General features: G+C 40.8%; 1 protein-coding gene across 3 annotated transcripts in view; it reads right to left on the bottom strand.

Annotated features, from left to right (window-relative positions):
- LOC127956913 (serine/threonine-protein kinase WNK1) overlaps positions 1 to 19,859 on the bottom strand; it is a 70,398-nt gene extending 50,539 nt beyond the window's left edge. For 2 of the 3 annotated variants that reach the window (XM_052555196.1, XM_052555197.1), the window contains exons 1-2: positions 19,239 to 19,859; positions 17,232 to 18,439 (exon numbers count right to left, since the gene is read on the bottom strand). In XM_052555196.1, coding sequence (XP_052411156.1) covers positions 17,232 to 17,975 — 744 coding nt within the window. In that variant the 5' untranslated portion in view covers positions 17,976 to 18,439; positions 19,239 to 19,859. The remainder of the gene's footprint in view (positions 1 to 17,231; positions 18,440 to 19,238) is intronic. The other variant, XM_052555198.1, reaches the window with a different exon arrangement.
- Positions 19,860 to 20,147: the final 288 nt, after the last annotated feature.

The following is a 20,147-nucleotide window of genomic DNA, read 5'->3' as shown; positions in this document are numbered from 1 at the left end:
CAAACCGAGACCCATATATTTCCACTGGGTCAGTCTCAAACATAGCACCATTGGACGATTCAAGATCTTTAGCAGATGATTTGGTTTGGACCACGGTAAGATGCTTCTGTTACATTCTGTCTATGGTTAAACTATTCCATATGAGCGTTCCTCACCGCCAAGTGGCTGTTCATGTAGCACACTTTCCACAGTGGCCCCTGATCCTAGAGTAGAAGGTTACGTCCAACAACAAAAATAAATGTAACATTGTCTCACGGCAAACATTAGAGCTAAGCAAATACACTGGGACTCTTAGCACAAGCTGGGCATGTTCGCCTCACCTGATGACAGCAAGACATTGAGCAACAGCTTGTGTACATAGGAGCTTGAAAAATACCCTGCAATAACTCATCTCTCACCCTCATTCTTTCCATCTAATGTCCCATTGTCAAAAACGGGGCAGGTACTTCTTCAAGGGCATACCATGGTGTTATAAATAATTTAAATAAAAGGGTGCAAGCTAAGCATTCAAAACTCTGTAAAACATGAGATAGAAATCATATAGGGGCAGGTGTTCATTTGTGCCAACTTGCAAACAGCCAAAAGCTTTGGAACACCATGCCACACAGTTGTTAGAAAGTTGTGATCAGTGTATATAGTTAATTTAGCCTATATATGGGTGTATTTGCAAAATCTTGTTGACCTTATGGACTCAATTTGATTGACCTCATTCCATTGGGAGATGGATTATCAAGGCACATAATCTAAAAAAAAAGTTATATGGTGTCTTAAAATAGCTTGAATCATGGATCATGGTTGGACAAGCTAAAACATGCGTAATAGAACACCATCCATTCTTTCATGTAGGGAAAAGCTGAAAACTCACTGTGAGAACTGTCAAATACAAAGCAGGTTTGTATTTAGGGGTCTTAAGTGGATTCATCTTCTGCCACGGGGTAAACAGTAGGGCGAGGATTCCTATGGGACCGTCGTTGCTACATTCTGCAAGTTTCATTCACATGCTCAATCTCCAGTCATATGAAAATGTAGGTCAAAGTGGAATAAAGCTTAATCACTATGAGTAATATGCTCAGTCAGAGATTTTAAACAGATTTGTTATCTGGCTGGCCAGTTAGTAAACTGAGTTCATAAAGACCAGCAACCCTTATCTGGCTTTCAGATAATGAAAACTCAAATAATACGCAAGAGGAAATGGTTACGAAAACTGACACAACAGATAATTACATTTAACTTTTGGGTTTACTTCCCATTAAAAAGGATTTAAATGGCAGAAGTCATGGTGAAAGGAGGAAAGGAGACCATGAGAATGGAAATGAGAAGCCAGCCTTTCAGTACAAAGACACAAAGTCAGTATAGAGGAAATGACACGTCAGTCACTGACAAACGTGAAGGTCTCAACTCAGCCATTTGAATAGTATACAAATGTTTTAGCATATATTAAATAGTAATTGGAATGCTAAAACCTATTGGCTAATTTGATACTATATGAAAAGTTAAAAGATGAACTACAGCATGAGCATGACTGATGCTTTTGAATAATCCCTCATGGCATCGCATGAGTCTTTTAGATTCTCCAAGAAAGAAAGGTCTGCAATACATAGTCATTTTATGACAGCAACATTTATGAATAGCACCGTGAACTCATAAAACTTGGGTGTGAATTCCTAGGGAGGAGGAATGCATAGGATCTCTGGACCATACATCAGGAGACCCATGCATATGTATGACTACATCAATAACAGATGTTACAAGTTATCATTGTGGCATGACACGGTTCAAGAGAACGGGACAAGAACGCAGCTTTTTTGCCAGGAGTAAAGTAACAATTCAGGTTGGGATGAATCAAATTCTGTGGACAATTGTGCAACAGTCATCTACTGTACACAGGCCATGTCAACAACATGCTGCATTACTTATGATTTTTGAAAAACAAGGATGCTGGTCACACTTCCACAAAGTCTTCTGACTTCAGCTAATGAGGATGTTTCACCTCTGAGGAGCAGCTACTTACAACTGATAACGTCTCAGTGCCACAGTTACCTCCTCCTGAAGCTATTAATAAGAGCAAATGGCTGCAAAATGACATTTAAGATTATTATATAACAAAGATCTCACAACTTTCGCAGCTTAAACCTCTCTCAATATCACAAATCTTTGCAGTCACCTCAGAATGAACTCCGTGCAGTTCAAATCAGCCACCTTGGATATGAAAAGATGGAGGGGGGGGGGGGGGGTTCACTGTGTGAGGTGGCGGACAAAGTTAATAGGACGTGTGATGAGGAGCTTTTATGAGGAGCAGGCTATTTGTAGATGAAAGGGAGAAAGGACGAGTACAGGAACAATTCTCTTGTCTGCCTGTGTCATTGACACTAATATAAACCTTTGCTCTTTATAACAATGTACGTGAACGAGGCTGGCTTACCTGTATGCTTTAATGGATGTGCTATGCCTGCAATTTTATCGGAGCAAATCATGAGCAATTAGCTTTACAAGGGCCTGTGCGAGGAGCATCAGCCATTAGTGACAAGTAAAATAAAGATTCTTTCATTAGCTCCAACTGTGGTTAATTCTGTAGCTCTATTAGAGGAAACGAAAATATTCAGGGTTCATAATTCAAGCAGTTTAAAGATACTTTCAATAGTGGTGTCTTGTGGTTTAGGACATGATGGGCTGTCTGTGGCCACACTTAAAAACAGGAGCAACATGTGGCGCAACAAGCCTCTTTTAAATAACCAACTATTTCCAATGAGTGGAAAGTTGTTCAGTATTTTGCCATGTAATGCAATGACATATATTTAAATGCGGCTAATTTTCCGAATACTTCTTGGGTCCAATGAAGTATGTGAACGTGAAGTACGTGGAGGACTAAAAAAAAAAAAATAAAGTTGTCAGGTGACTCTTTAAATAAATCCAGGTGGTTTGTGCAGTGCTATGAATGACAGTTTGCATAGCTGAATTCAGAAGTGTTTGACGTGTGTTGCCTTCTAGAAGCATGAGCAAACATTGCACACGTAAGAAGGCGCATGAAAGACGTGCTCTGTGATATTCAGCTGAAGCGTGCATAGTGAAGAGTTCTTTGGAATATGTGTATGCTGTGCAAGATTCAATGTAACTAATGGATTTCATGAACGGTGGTTTGATTTGTGGATTCACCTGCAGCAGGAAATAAGCGATTTCCAAATAATGAAAACCCCACTCCTTCAGGCTTGCATTACATCAGTGGCAAGAGTTTACGAGGGGTCACAAAAACAAGACACCTGAAAAACGAGCGAAAAACAAGAGGAGTGCACAAATAGTCTTATTTTGCTAAGGCCTCTGGATCAGGGCAAAAAAAATAAAATAATAAAATCACATGCTTTCGGTATTTTGAGTTGAACTAAGCCAGGCGAAACAAATCACATTTATAGCTGCTCATCGCAAGGCAAATAAGCCAAATTTATCAGTGTAGACAACTTGAGGTCAAATGTGCGGACAGCTACAAAAAGCAAGGCTATTTCTTGAGGGTGTTTCCTACTAAAGCTGTTGATAAACTATTGCTGCATGTCGAGACCTTGCTGAGCCATATGTGTGGTGTGGACATCCTTGAATGAGGCATGGTATGACGTCAAAATCATTCAAAAGTCCAAGACAGCATGATAAACACTTCCATGAAACCTATGACTCATTAAAAAGCTTTAATTTCTGGGCAAATTTTTTTGCCACGGTATCTTACAATGAGCTTCACAGATACAATCAAAATGATTGAAACAATGATAAAGACATTGTATGTCATATTAGAATTGTATTGTTCTAAATGTTACTTAAGTTTTCAAACAGCCCAAGGTGTGTGAGTCAACTGATGAGTGATCTGAGCCAATCCCACGTTTTCGTCAGGCTTGTTGCCACACGATGGGCGACGTGACACTGGCATGTTGTCATTTTTGCAAACCAGCATGACACATAATACACTTCCGATTTTACAAAAGACTGATTTGAGTGTCATCAGTGCATTTAAAGTATGTGACAAGGCCATTTGCCTCACAGTTTTACAGCTTTCATAAGATAAACACAATTTTCCATGCATCTGGAGTGTGCCCCGATTACACTTGCTGCGTGGATAGTGAGCTTCACCTGAACAGGAAGCCCTTAAGAGATCCGCTGCCATGGCGACAAAGTCACCAGGTGATTAACAGCAATGATGATCATTCATCAGCGCTACTGCGGTTACCATTGTTCATTACCGGCTGTTAACTCTAATGATACAGCAGAACATTTCCCTCAGTGTAGCTTTTCTCAGTGCTCCCAAACTTAAGTGAGTCAAACCCAACGTGACCTTACCATCCAGTGGCAAGGCCTGTTTCACATGGCAAAACTTGAGGATATGTGATTAGGCAAACACTCTCTGTCTTTGTGCAGCACACTAACTGAACTTAATTGCGGAAGTGGTGCAAGCAGCCAGCTGTGGACTGAATCAGCTCATGTGCTACAGTCAGAGGGAAGTTTGAGGCTCATAACGTGGTTAATCTGAAAGCAGCAGCAACCTCCATTGAGGGCTTGCTTCCTAAAGGATGTGACTCATGATTGTGTGAATGTTTGAGGTGCAGTTACAGATTCACATCCGGCAGTATGAGCAAACAGCACTCTCACACAAAAATGCAAAAAATGTACAAATATTCCAAGAATCTCAGGTATATAGATCTTGTTTAGTTAGCTGGCAATCAAACTTAGTTGGGACCCAAATCAATCAAGTAAAACTGCAACTGAACATGAGTGGTTATGGGAAAGGATGCAACAGGAAATGCTTGCTGTCACTCTCAAACATGGCTACTCCCTTTCCCTCTATCCCATGAGTAACTCTTTAGCTGCATCCGAAATTGCTCCCTATTTCTAAATAGTGCAGCATATGGGGTGTAGCACATTCTCGAATTATTTCCTAATCATTGCAAAACAACATGAAAGACTAGGTTTTATTAAAAAGTTTGTAAAAGCTGGTAAAGTATGCATCTATAGTACAAAGTCAATTTATTATTATTACTAATAATACCATACAATTCTTTACATACAACTATCTTTACAACTATTCATAATTAATTCTTCTTCACTTTCACCCCATATAGTGCACTATAAGGCATTTGCTACACAGGAAATAGTGAATGATGCAACATTTAACTTCCTGTCGTGAGACTGATGATGCTAAAGATTTCACCTGAGAATGAAAGCAGCTGTTGACTGGATAACAGAGCTAAGCATTGGCCACAGGAAATAGCTACCGGAATCCAGCAGATTGCCAAAGACAAAATCCCTTAGGGAAAAAAGGCTAACATTGATTACGTATTCCATTAATTTGAGTTTTAAAGACTATAAATCCCATAGACAAGACCAAGACGTTAAATAAGTGCAATCTGAGACGTTGAGAAATGAAGGACATCTGAGTTCTGATTACAGTTGCAGAAGTTGGCAAAAAATATAAATACTGATATCAATCAGCTACAGTCAGTCAATCATCTAAATTTTGGCATTCCATATGAGCTAAAAAGAGCAAAAGCCATTTGGCTGAAGCATGGGGTGAAATCCCATGGGGTTCCCTGACCGGACCTTTTGTTGTCTTTTGCCCATCAATAGACATTTAGGCCTGACTCAGGGCTGACGCCATGAGGAACCTGATAGGCCCCTAAGCCTACTTTTTTTCTTCGTTCAGTCAGTCAAGGCAATATGCCATACATTTACACATGGTACTGGTTAGAGCACAGCCATCCCCAGGGACGGGGGCACTAAAGGTATATGGCTAGTCACCCCTGTGGGTGAGCTGTAGCTTTTAAGCACATTACAAGCAGTGTGATCACTCAAGAAAGTTAGAGAGAAGAAAACATGTGGTAAAGTGTGTCCTGGCTTTTATTAACAACACGGAAACCCCTATAGGTTTCTCTTACACTATGAAAAAAAAAGACCCATTCTAGATGATCTGCATTCCACTAATCTTCTCTCTCAAGAGAGAGGGGTTTACGTAATCGGAGCATGCACATAGAGTGGTTTTAGTTAAATATTCATCGCTATATAAAAGGCAGAGATTGTGTTCTCTGAAGAGTCTCACATTTGGAGAAAGAATAAATGACTGCAGTGATCTGACCAGCTCTCCTACTGTGCCTTTTATTGGGAGATTTGGTTGTAGGAGCCAGGGAGTTCGAGAAGCCCATTTTTCTTGGAGTGATTTGAAGATTACAGCCTGTGTATTTAGGGCTGAACTCAAAGAAAAAGGGTTTTTGAGATTATGGTCTGCATTTGTAATTGCGCTCTGTGTGGTGTGATCGGCTCCAGTGGTCAAGTTTTGCACTGGCCTATAGTTTAGCTGTCAGGACTGACCCTCAAAAGAACAACTATTAACTCCATTACATACAAAGATAAACAGAGAAATCAAAATTCACAGGTCTTTGCCTGTAACTCCTAAAGAAATTAATGATGCCATCATGTTCCAAAAATGAAACTCAAGACTTCTTACTACTTACTTTCTGTGGAACACAAAAGAAGCTAAAGTAATTTTCCTCATTCAACCTACAGGGAAAGGGGGCAAGACAATGTCAAGATACAATAATAAAAATAGACTCACAACTTGTGCCCTATATTCAATCTTCGACAGAAAACACACGCTTGTTTATCATTGTTGGCAAAGAGAGTTGTGATACATTTCTAATAAGCAGGCAGCTGCAGTGAATGCTCACCATGTGTATCACAGAACACATTGTTAACACAAGTTTTTGAAGTCTTCAAATCATTTGCAGGGAGGTCTACCTAGAGGTTTCCAAGCAGTAAATAAATTTCACATTTAGGGGGAACTGACCATAATAGTTACTACCCTGCATAAGATGCATTATATCTTTGCAGGAGAGTTTGTTCTCCTCTCTGAACAATGGGACTCTTGTGAGGCCCTCAATCCTAACATGCTCACGGGACGGAGAACTTCACCTCTTGGGAACACAAGGGTAGCACATTTCCATCAACGGTGGAGTAATTTACACAGAAGAGGTAGACCTCCACAAAGATGCTTATATCTTGGCTTTGAAAATCATTTTGAAAACTACAATTCCCAATCAGAAAAGGGTGGATGACATTGGGGATGGGTGGAGTGAAGCGGACCGGTTGGAGAGGGCTCAAGTTTCTGTCTCTCTGATTAGATGACAGGCATCCAAATAGGCGAAGGAGGTGGGTTAGGAGAGACCCTTCAGCTGGGGCGAGGTGTGTGTTTATGCAAGCAACAGGTTTAATGTGACAGCGTAGCATTCCTCATGGCCACACAAGACACGTATTGCTCATAACCGGAAACCCAGTGTCAATAATTACAACAGCTAAATTTAATACATTAAAAAAAAAAAAAAAAATTGCCAGTGTGACTGAAATGTGTATATTCATAATCCTTAGAATCAAACAAAGGAATTGGTAAAAATCTGCTGCCCTTTGACAAGCCTTAGTAATCTCCTTAGATCCTTTTCAAGTAATGACAGCTTTCCTACACTTCTGGGACAAGTCAAGACAGAAGCCTAATATTTTCAGTTAAAGAAATTAATTTTTAGTTGATCCATTTGATCTTAGCAGTAAAAGCGTACAAATAAAAAAAGACACGTCAAGAGTCTTCAAAATGTCATGGATTATGTATTGCCATTTTTGCAAAAGAAACCTCAATATTCAAGGGGGTGATCGAGTTCAAGTTGACTGTGCACATCAACCAGATTTGTTATTCAAGCAAATCGCTAAAAATGTTTTCACTTTGTAATTCTTCAAACTGTATCTTTGTCAGGACAGTAGTTTCTCTGGAAAACTACCCTTAAAGAAAACTGCCTGAGTTTCCGCTAATGCACTACAGCACCCCTCGCGTAATTTTCCCAGATTAGCTCGCTGGACTGAAGAGAATGCAGGAGAAAGGGTAAGAGTGGAGAGAAAGGAGAGTATTTTGGATTTCTGCCTGGAGTTAGCGCCCATTGCTCAGGGTGTTTATTAGGGCCCTGTAAAGGGAAAGCACCACTGAGCATTCAGCAGAGCGGAGCATGGTTCAGCAGAGGTAAATAAGTGGCGCTCAAAATGTAAATCACGCACTGCTGACACCTTTGTCCCACATGAGAGTTATTTATAGTAACGGGCAAGAGAGAGGTAGCAAGTGTTACGGAGATATAGTCAGGCATTGAGATTTTTCTCATTTTCCCAGAAATATTCTGGATAAATGCAAACCAGGAGTAAGAGAGGGAACAAAATCTTGCAGGGTACATGATAAAGCAATGGGTAGACATCAGTGCCTCCTTTATCCTTGAACAGGAATACTGATAAGCAATGACTGCATCAAAGAACTTAAGATAAGCAAGATGTTTGGACGCTTGCTCTAGATGGGCTGAATCTGCAACTTCCAACCAGAGTCCTGGGCCTGGATAATGTCTTTATCTTAGGCCTCTGAAATCAGTGAAGTTTATGATTGTGAGTAAGGAACAGGAACAAAGTGAGAAGAGTCAGTGACTAATAAGGCTTAGATTCATCTCAATGCACAAAAAGAGAGCAGACGGGAATATGCTACACCACATTCACATACACTCACAAACTTGCCTGTCATGAAATGCAAGCCAAGGCACGGCAGGTGTAAGTGAGTCACTAAATTAATCTGCTCTCATGAACACCTGTCTGTTGTCTGGATGAATCAGGCCTTTTTATTTGTCTAACTTTCTCAAGAGGCTCCACAGCACAAATCAACCACATCCTCCTCCATAGCCTTATCAAACTGACTCACCACCTCGTCTACGGAAACCAGCAGAACGGAGAGCTAAAGCTCACTGTCTGCTTGCCACCCTGCCCTCCGGCATCACCTGAAGGGTCCTCCATGTTTAAAGACCCAAGAGTTGGAACCTTATCTATGACTGATTGTTCTCCGTGTTGATACAAAGACTATGCACATAGACCACACAACAGCTTATTGTAATTTTGAACCCCGGTTGTAGCATGCTAGTAGGTCATTGTTTGAAAAGGGGGAAGACCAGTTGTGATAACTTGGAAATTTCGGCTCTTCTTGGATCTTCTTTTGTAAAGAACACTTTGCAAACTGAGCAAGTAACTGTTAATTGCCGATTAGACCACAAACAGCCTGCATGTTTCTGCAACTCAGTAAGGGGGAAGTTGTGTGGAGACAGGCGTTTTTATACCTTGAGTACAGCAAGCAGGTTTGAGGAGCATTAAACTGAGAAAAGCAACATTAACCAGTTAACATATGGTGCGTCTTTTTCTTCACACTGTACTTCTACACTATTCTAGGCCATTAATGTGACTCTTACCTAAACACTGCATACTATGAGCACACTGATGTGCAACTGAGAAAACAAGCTGCTGAATGTTGATAATTGTATGCCCTCAATGGGCACAGCTTCCATATAAAGGCGGACTAAATGTACTACAGCTAGTGGCAACATCATTTGCATTTGAAATGACCCATTTAAGACGATACTTCTTGTCAAATGTGCTACTCATAAGACCTTTTGGTGATGTGTCAAGCAGAGTTCAACTTTAAGCAAATGCGTAAAGATGTGATTTTGGCAACTAAAGAGTGGAGCTCACATGGTATACCTCCTTAGGTACAACACACACGCACAGTTGGGTACAACTAGGTCGAGAAAGAACTCCTACAATGGTATCAAAGACTCCTTCAATCTTTGACAGTCCTTTTTCCAAGAAGTGGGATACATACAAGTAAAGTTTAATTCACATCGAGCTTGAAAGTAAAGCAGAACAAAGCAGCAAGCATTGCTGACCCATCTAGGTCAAAGTGTTTGTAAGCACTGACAGCACAGAGTGAACTTCCTCATCAGATGTGTTACACACAGGAAGCTGAAGGCTTCCTTTTCCTTTTTGATGATACAAATGCAAAGGCAGAATAGGCAGCAGCAAAACAAAAACATCAGACAGAGCGGGAGAGCTCCAGAGAAAATTTAGATGATTTGTCAACTAAGGTCCAAATTCTTGGATGTTGTTAAGTAGCACAGTTTGTCAAATAGGAATACCGTTGACGATGCAAAACTCTGCTAAAGTAAAGTAAGTCTTGTAGAATACCAGATAGTACAGTTAATAATGAAATCTTGGGAAACAAGGCTTTCAGTCAATGACGTAACAAGCTTTATGGTGCTCAGGGTGTTCACTGATCATCAGGGCTGCCTCAAATCCATTAAGCCTGAAAGTGGAGCGAATATGTTTGTTCTTGCAATCACAAGCCTCTGAGCAAAGCGTACCAGATTAGGGCATCAGGCCTGCATTCCTTCGGCTTGGGAGAATCACATGTGAAGCGTCACGGCAGAGCCATTCAGACTGGCTTGGTCTAGAATCAAAACTGATATCCATGAGGATGATCCAACAAGAACAAGAGCCCAGGGCTTCCACTTACTTTCCAGTGGTACTATGTAGCATTCTTTCGGTCTTTTGCTGCCCATTCCAATAGTGGGAAAAAAAGAAGACAGAAAGGATGTCACATGGACAAGAGTCCAGGAAGATTGTTTTAGACAACAGATTTAAGGTAACACCGGATCTCTAGTGAGAGATTTTGTTTTTACACAATCCAAAATTGCTTTCTATGCAGAGTGAGCATTTGAGCACTATTCTCCAATATTTATGAAGATGGAGGTGGACTAAATGTGCACTGAGCTGCCTCTTAACATTTATATACATGCAACCAAGAGTATTATACTCTACATATGTAGAACAATTTAGGTCAGATGGACGGCCTCTGGTGTTCATCTCTCCTTTAACCACACTAACCTATGCAGGGTCACAGACAGGTCACCATCACGTGGGAACGTCCAGCAAAGCAGGAACCAGCCACCTGACTGTGACATTCCACACAGGAGAGACAGAAAAACTGCTGCAAGGGAAGGAATGTTGAAGGGTCATTGGGGACTTAGTAGGAAGTAATTTTATCAGAAAATGAAATTTTTCAGAATTTCAGGTGAAATACACAAGAATGGTATTCATAGAACAACAATCACTATGATTTCACTAAGAATCAAGTGGAATTGTACGAGTGTCAACCAGATGGATTTCTATAGAATTTACTGAAATAAATTGCATAACTCAACCAATCAGAATAGAGTTGCCAGATCTTCAAAGTCTATGTGCAATATACACACATCGTGGCTGTGCCATTTGAGACTCTGTATACAATGACATGGGAGGGTCACTGTGACACAGAGCATCAATGTACAGTTGGGTACAACAGCTGAGCTGAGTCTGTGTCACACTTCTTGTTTTCTTTTCATTCCTGAAGCTCATGTGAGAGCTAAAACATCAACTCAGGCCAACTCTGCCCCATGTCATTACCCAAAACTGTCTGCTCCAGTTCTGATCATGGAGCACAATGACAGCGGCAGATGAGGTGAGGCTATTTTTAGCTTGTAAATGGGGGAAGAAAATCAAGATTCCGGAATGAATGAATACTTTTTATTTTTTTGCATGGACAAGTATTCTTGCTACATGGTCTGGGGTTCCTGAGAGGTGTCCAGAATGATGTGTACTCCTGCAGAGGATGAGCTAAGAGCATCCTGAATTAAGTCAACCTCCGGCAGGAGAGGACGTCCTAGTTTTGCACCCACAACAGGGGGTTTAACACAACCTTGAAATGACGTAACAGACCCTGACAACCCAATAAACACCAGTTCTTGTTGCTATAGCTCAGACTACACCTCTAGAACTGCATTTATAAAGGTGTGACAGTGCTAAAACATCCCTGACATTTAGCAGAAACAGCCTGCCGCAGCACCAATTAAACAAGATGCATTCAGACTGAGTGGAACACTATCACATACCTGTAATGAGATTTGGAAGAGAGGGGAAAAAACAGCCAATTTCAAACTTTATTGGGAAAATGTGTATGTTATACATTCACATTGGTCTGATGAAAGAACAAACCCAGTTACAGACATGTCTGCTGCATATCCTGACTGTTTTACTTTTTACAGACAACCTATAACATGATCTGCACATGAAATTGATCTATACACTTCATAAGTCTGAGCTCTTAATTAACGAGAGAGAAGTAGACTTGGCGCAAAGCGTGTTTCTCGGAAATCTGCAAATGCTTCAAGCTATTTAAGCTCAATTTCACACATCTATTTGACACTGTGCTAAAAGGTCTTCAGGACTTTTTGTTAACCACTTCAGCCATGCACTTCTGAAATACAAACCTACTTCTTATACTTATTATATAAGTAATTATACTTATTACTTCTTATATCTTACATCCATACAGTTACCCGAGCTTTCAGCTTGGTTTGTGGTTGGGTGAGGCAGACAATACTAGAGAGAGCCTCATTCTATTGAATGTCCCCCTCCTTTACATTTTTTGCACTCGTTTAAAGCTGACGTCCTGCCACAAGAATTCAGAGAATGTGAACACGAAACAGCCACTGAAATCTGGGAGAAGTTGTGGGTCCAACCAGCCCACTCTGCAAAAAGCCAATTCAAGAGCAGACTCTATGATGCTCGTCTTACAGAATACAAGGTTTAAATGCTTCCAAATTAAGGGTATGCTACATCATTGGAATGAAATCACAGAATGAAAAGGAGTCCTTTTTTTTGAACAGCCAGAATCAATCCAGACAATAACTGCAATCAATTTGACTTACTAATCAGCATGTTATGCATGTAACTGGACTAACAATTTTAACTGATTAGCACCCCTATTAGAAATATGTGCATTAAATGATGATGACGCACAGCTGACAACAAACTAGAACAAATGGGGTCAGTAGGGTGAAGGTAATTGAGGGCGAGGCTGAATGGTAAAAGCACAATGTGCATGTTTAAACAGCATCTTAAGAGGCTCATTGAATAAAATGAGGGGCAGTTAGGACAAGGGGCTGAGGTGAGCATTGAAACGTGAGGAATTTATTGCCCTCCCATTGTGAACTTTAACACACTTACGCTACCTACAAAACCACCAGCACAGAGAGACAACGATGAGACTGTCAGAGATCAAACCAGATATTACTCAAGTCTTGAAACTTGAATTACAGTGTTCCATATCATATGCTATAGATCAGGATCTCAAAGAGGAGATGAGCACAGTGTTGCAGTACTGGGCTCCAACAAGCCTCAGCAGGCCAAAAAAAAAAATCCATGTCAGAGACAGACAAGCAGCTGTATGAGATTACGCATTTTTTTTGGAAGGAATACAACCTGCTTTATGTTTCCTGTGAAGTATTAACAGTGGACCGGTCCTTTAAAGAGTTACTATGCGAGCATACACTAACTTGCTTGTTGCAATACACTACTCAAACCATTTGTTGAAAGTAAGCTGCATACAAACGTGTCATGGTACTGACGCCACAGCCATTAACATATAATCAGTATTCATTAAGAGTATAAAATAAAATGCTGCAAAAGTTCAAAATGCTTTACAGAGCAAATGTCAAGTTATCACATGGAGCCAGGCCGAGAGGAACTGACAGACTCAGTAGTAGGAAATAGATTTATTATGAATCTAGAGAGAAGTGAAACCGCAACAGCCTCCAAACTTGAGCGGAAGGCAAGAAAGACAAGAGAAACTCTTTAAGGAAAGAGCTGTCAGCGTATGTGTTGAATGCTGACATTTTCTGCTTTGCATACACTTTTCTGTCATTGTGCAACTGTAGAGGTTTAAAAAAAGATTTCCTAGGAAAAAGCATTAGATTCACATTAAGTGGAGATAAAACAGTGCAAGTGAAACTTAATGCCAATCAGATAGCATCTAACAATGGTGCAGCCCTCAGTATATTTCCATTTACAATGACATCTTTTTTTCCTTCCAGCCCGTTTAAGACACAATGGATAAACACACATACACATAGGCCAGTACTGTAAATGAGGAAGGAGATCAGTGCTTGCAGATGAAGGAAGCGTTGCTCCTGTCTTTGTCTTTCTCACTCCTTTGGAAAAAAATGGATTTCAACAATGAAAAGGGAAACGGCTATGGCCGGGATCCATTGGATTGGATTTCTTCCTCAACTGTTCCCCTAACATCCTCTGCATTATTCACAGATGACGACACTCTCTCTGGGGCATGTCTCTTTTAAACCAACCCGGTGTTCAGGCACCTCCTGCACAAATTCCTGCACTGTGCTATCTCACAGCTAGCATATGGTGATAAGGCTGATGGCGCGACAGCCGCATGGTTTTAAATAGTTTAGGGTCAAAACCTCAGACAACAACTTGCATCTGGATCGGAGTATACATTTGTGAAGCGAGTAAATGTATGAACATAGATGGGGCACTGTGTGAGTGTGTGCCCACGTTTAGAAAACTAATTGCAAGTGGTTTCCATTCCTCACATCTGCTGGAAAAGCTCATGAAGAAAAAAAAAAAGTGTGTGATGTGTGGAGGAGTGGATGCTAACCAGCTTACACACCATTAGGGAACTAAAAATCACATTAAAATCACACAAAACTTGTGAAAATGAGAGAACGTACACGAATCAGAAAGAAGAACATGTGAGTGGTAAGTGTTTTCAATAGTTTTATCATCTGAAATGTATAAGCCAAATCACCAAATCTCTCTTATAACAGGCCACACAATCTGAAGTATCATCAATGTTTGTAAGCACAAAGTGTGCAGGACAAATTACACACCAACGTTTAATACTGAGGGTCAGGAGTTTGTTAACCAAGTAGGAGTAATACTATGTGGTGCTTGCTAAGTGAATATTAACATCACATCCAAAATATTATGACTGCACCCTTCTTTGTTTCAGCTCTGTAACTATTGGGCATTTAAGGAAAACATTTGGCAGAGAGATAGATGGGAATGAAGTGAAAAGACAGAGGGGGGACTGAATTCTTCACAGTGCATTTAGCTCTTCCTCGCTCTTTCTTGTTTTTAGTAATATAATTGAGTACAGTATTATAATGCCTGAGCCCCCATTAGGACAGCCCATGCTCGCATCTCCCTGAATCCATGAGAAATTAATTGGGGGGGATGTCTGCCTCTGTAATCCTACTAGCTCATCTATGATTCAACAAATACCAAGGCTATGAGGACAAGAGCAACCCATTTTTAATCCAATAAAAATATTCAGAGTGATAAGGATTTACTGATGCATGCTGGGTAACCAAAGCCACTATTCAAATGACAGATAGCACAATTCTAAGTAACTTGCTACTAAATACGCAATAATTGCAATCTTAATGGAGGAACTGGAGAATTTCAGACAAATAGGAGGAAATGTTTTAGTCAATCCATGGAAAGAAGCTAATTCCCAAGTGATCTCAAATGCAAGAAAAAAAACAAGCTCGGCAGATGAATCATCTCTGGGATATAAAGCGGTTTAGATGTCTCATTAACAAAGTTGACTAGATAATCTTCTTTCCTCTTCCGCATCCAAGAAGAGTCTATTTTACTGACCTTTACAACTACTAAAATGTCGTGAAAATGAAAGCGAGAGAGAGTGAAAAAGAGACAGAGAGAGAGTGGGGGCAGACACAAGGCAACCCTCCCTGATGTTCTAGCATTGCTCACCCCTTGATTCTTTTCCTGCGCCCTCCCTTTGTCAGAGCAATCTGGGGGATTCCAGTGGCAAGCTCCTTCTTGCCCTTTGACGCTTGAATTACTTACGGCCTTGATCCATCTTTAAATGCTGAGCATTTAGCAAGTGTCTACAATTCATAATGCTACTTTGCTTCATCAGTTCAATCCCCTGTCCTGACATCACTGGCACCTTCCACTCTTACATTCCAGTCTTCCACCCCACCCACACTGCATATTTTGCACACTTTCATCCATATGTGCTTTGACATGTTTATGTAATGATTTCAATCTATGAGCACTTGGGAGGAATTACTAAAACAGTCTGATATCAGTCTGTCTGGTGTGTAAAACGCTTCAGTTTATGCACAAGGACCTTCACCAGGCAACTAACAACAATCCATCTTTATCTGTGTGCAGTTATACTTGCTCCGTGAAAGGTCCATACGTAGTAGAAACTAGATACCAGGACGAACACAGAGGGTCTTGTGATATTTAGAGGAAACACTCGAGCCTGTATGTAATGAAACTTAGTTTCACTTGCTAAGATCCAATGTGTCTGATTTATGTGTCAAGGTGTTATAAAAAAAATAAATAAATAAAAAATTCAGGCCTAATCTAGCTCTAAACTCTAAAAATTGGTCTGCCAAGAGAGTAACAGACTAATCATTGCAAACAACATTTTGTAAGTGCATGAATGTAGATGTCCAGCTGAACACTGGCAATGGTCTGGAAGTAACAACAAACCTCAGTATCCAAGGCGTCTGTACCAATAAATCAGATTTGATATTACTTGGATAAGTCATTGTTAACATAAAGACGTTAACTAACATGCTCTGCCGTGATAGTCAAAAGCAAGAATTTCAAAAGCAAAAAAAAATGAACTACAGACAAATACAATGGTTTTCAACAAAAAACATTATTGAAATAAATATATTATTATAAAACTGTTTGCATTAATATTACTTTTTTTTGTGAAAAACATGCAGTTCTTGAAACTTCTAGAATTAAAAAAGAAAATAATTGTTATTAATTCAGGGGGCTTGGAGTCAAAAAGATTGAGATCAAATGCGCTTACACTATACTGCCCCTTGTGGCAACACTGAAAATGCAATATGTAGCCTACACAATTTAAATTTGTGATCCGTCTAATTTTTGAATGCAACAATAAACGATATAAATCAAGCTAACATCTGCATTCAAGAAAAACATGAAAAAAATATGCTTGACTTTATCAATAATTCATCTGACAATACAATTGTGCTTTGCATTCTCAGCATTGCTTCAGGCGGTGCTATAGGATGTACAGTACAAGCGTAAAATGTATTAATTTTTATCATTCAGGTTAACTACTGTAATGGCAGAGCAACAGTTTGAACAGAACTTTGCTGACTCAGTTGGTAAACATGTTGCCATTTTTACAGCTAACTTTCTTAATAAGCATGTACAACAAGACCACGCATGACAGGATCACCTACAAACAAGTATACAGTATGTTTTGGGCCTAACCTTCACCAAAGTTGTTCTTCACCCGAGTCCTGTAGGGGCACCATAAGAACCATGACCACAAAACTGCACAAACAAGTAACACCATTTGACTTCCCGCTGTAAGCCTGTCATGTATTTTTGAATTGATCGCTCTGTTGTGTTTCACAGGAGCACTTTAAAGAGCTCACATCAACAACATAGACATCCTCTGCAACTGATGAAAGGTTAGGATAGTTGATAACATGTTAGCTTTTTACCTGAAGTTCGCACCAAGCTACTTCCACCGTAGTCTCCGTGTCCAAGCCCTTGTAGACAGTTTTGAACGAGCCGCGTCCAATCTCGATGTCAAATTTGAGGAAACGCCCATCGGGTGAGGTGCCCACAGCTTTGGTCTCCACTTCTTCATCTTCCTGAACCTTTTTCTCAGCCTCTCTCTGCTCAGCTTCAGCACGGGCCCTCGCCACCCCTTTCTCCTCCTCTTCCTCTTCTTCACGTTTGTCTATTACTCTGCTCTCCTGTTCCTTGTTGCCTACATCGCTCGGCTCCTTCTCCGCCATCCCAAGGGCCTCACTCTGCCTCACACACACATCCTGCACAGACGGGCTCTGTACCTCCACAATCCCATCATCCCCAGCAGCTTTTCCATCCTCTGCATGTTCTTCCAAAACAACATCTGAAGCAACTACTTGGGTGTCAATGGTAACGTCAGGGGCCGAATCCAGCACTGCAGGCACAATGAACTGCTCGCAGTCCGGAGGCGAGGTGAGGATACAGGCTTTGCTGGGCAAGTCAAGTGCAGTGACATTGGAGTCACAGATGACGCTACGCCTAAAAAATCTGTGCTCAGCCGTCTTCAGATCTTTATCCATGGTGTGGCGTCGTTTTCTAACCTCCGTGTCTAGCTTCTCACCCACCAGTGAGTCCGAACCGGAGCCATTCACATTCTTTGGAGGTGGAGGGGCCAAGAAGGTCACCACCTTGTTGGGATTTTCTGACGACATCTCCCCAAAAAATAAAAAAACTTAAATGTATAAATAAATTATTGTGAAAAAAACTCAAATGTAAACCTTGACCTTTCGTGGAAATTTCCTCTTTCTGCTTTTGACTGTGGCACAAAAAAGCCTGTGAAAAGTTAATAAAAGCTCACGTGAACCACAGAGTTTGCTGGAAGGCCCACTCCGTGGGGTATACCTTACTTACAGTTACTCTTACGGTGTAAGGGGCCAGAGCCCAAGAGAGGAGGTGTTCTTTTATAAACGTAAAAGAACAAGACACAGTCACTGAGAGGCAAGCACTGATGGTGACAGACAAAAACTGTCAAATCCACTTCATCCATCCTGCAGTGACCCGGAGACAGCCGTCATTGGGCATAAGGGACCGCAAGAGGGAAAAGAGCATTGATATTCTTCAGATCTTCAGAGTACAGGAGACCTGGCTCCGAAACCCCGAAACAGGTCCAGGTTTACTGCAAGAGACATATAAAGAACATATTAATTGCACACTCAAGTTTATATTTCCTGGTTCAAAAGCATTAAAAGCTGTTCTCCATTCTAATAGCATCTAAAAAATATATAATAACAGCATCACTTGTGTGAGAAATAATATATATTTCAATTAAATATACTTTTAAACACAACTAAATTTTTAGTATTAACGTTTAAAGCAGCTACAAAAGTTGAATATGAAGTGCAGGCGTAAGCTACTTCGAAGTCTTTTTGCTAACTGAGGTGCGTGTGACTGCTGGGCTTTCACGGGTGTTCAGTTTCAATCGTATAAATATAAAAAAGTAAAATGTTGTGCCTCAAAATATCAACAAAACAAACCCGCGTAATGGTAGATTTACGCGTCGACAGCGCACGCGGGGGTCGCGAGACGGGTCGCCCTGGTTACGTGGGGTGGCCAGCTGAGATTTTGGGGGGTTTTGTAAATCTCCAGCAAAAGACAAGCACAAAACTCAAACAATTTCTTGAGTATTTTGCATTTTTAATGCATTTATCATTTATCAGCGACGCTTTTGAAAAGTTGTCAAGTAACGGCGAACGTTGGTCTCGAGCTCATTCTCAAAATAATGCCGCGCGCGTTAAATAACGTTTTTTTTTTAACAGGAAGCGCTTGCGAATACACAAACGCAAAACACCAGACTATAATACACATTGGATATTTAATATAGTGTGCCTGACACACATAATAAGCATGTAGAGGTTTATAACCAGGCATATAAAATTTCTGCTGCAATGAAATATAGGAGGCTGGCCAGCGATTACCTTTCGTATCATATCCATCAGATGTAGACAAAGCGCCAGCTGCAGCTGCTTGAGTTGACCGAGCAAATAATTTAAGAGAGGTAATCGCCAAATAATTATAAAGACAAAAAAAATCACGGCTGGAAAACCGAGTGATCAGAAAACATAGATTTACGTTAGCAGAGCTAAGCGTTCATCGTGCTGTTTGCTCTACAGGCCAAGTTCAACACGGGGCTGGTGAATCCAACGTGATGCAATGACTCTACTAAACTCGGTATCCAGCGTAACGATGTATCCCGTGATAAAACATTACGAGAAATCAACAACAGAGTCCGGTTCCGGTCGACTGCACGCGGATCTGCTGCAAACCACGGATTTTCCTCCTCTCACGTGAACAATGCAACAACGTCCACTGCGGTTTGCGTTCGCTGCTGTCGAGCCGGCTGGGTCTTTATCCTTATGCAGCAGTCGACGAATGACACTGTAGTCTGTATATGCAGTATTAGGGGTTCTCTGTTAGTGCTGCTCTTGGATCGGTTGGTGTTATTAAGACTCCAGTCTGTCACGTTGGTTTTAGTTCCGACGCGGCCGCTGCTGCTGTCGCTGTCTACCCTCCCACCGAACACTGACAGCAGAGACGCCAGCAGACAGTGTCTCTTGACGGCCGACGGAGGTCGCTGTTTCCTTTCGCGCAGTTTATTTACCAAATTGCTGTGCAAAAAGTTGATGCCTTTCCTCAGCGGCTGATTTAAATTAATGCATTTTTCTTTAAGTAAATTTTTTTTCAGTGCTAATTTTTATTTTATCCTATAATGAGTAAGAAATTAACATTCTCAGAGCAGTGTTTTTTGACAGGTGGTGTTGTGTAATGCATGTCAGTTGCACACTCTCTTATCTGAAGGGCTTATTAAGAGCTTGCTTCAAGTTGGA

Source organism: Carassius gibelio, chromosome B4 (genome assembly GCF_023724105.1).
Source record: "Carassius gibelio isolate Cgi1373 ecotype wild population from Czech Republic chromosome B4, carGib1.2-hapl.c, whole genome shotgun sequence".
Lineage (NCBI taxonomy): Eukaryota > Metazoa > Chordata > Actinopteri > Cypriniformes > Cyprinidae > Carassius > Carassius gibelio.
This window is presented reverse-complemented; position numbering and strand designations above follow the sequence as displayed.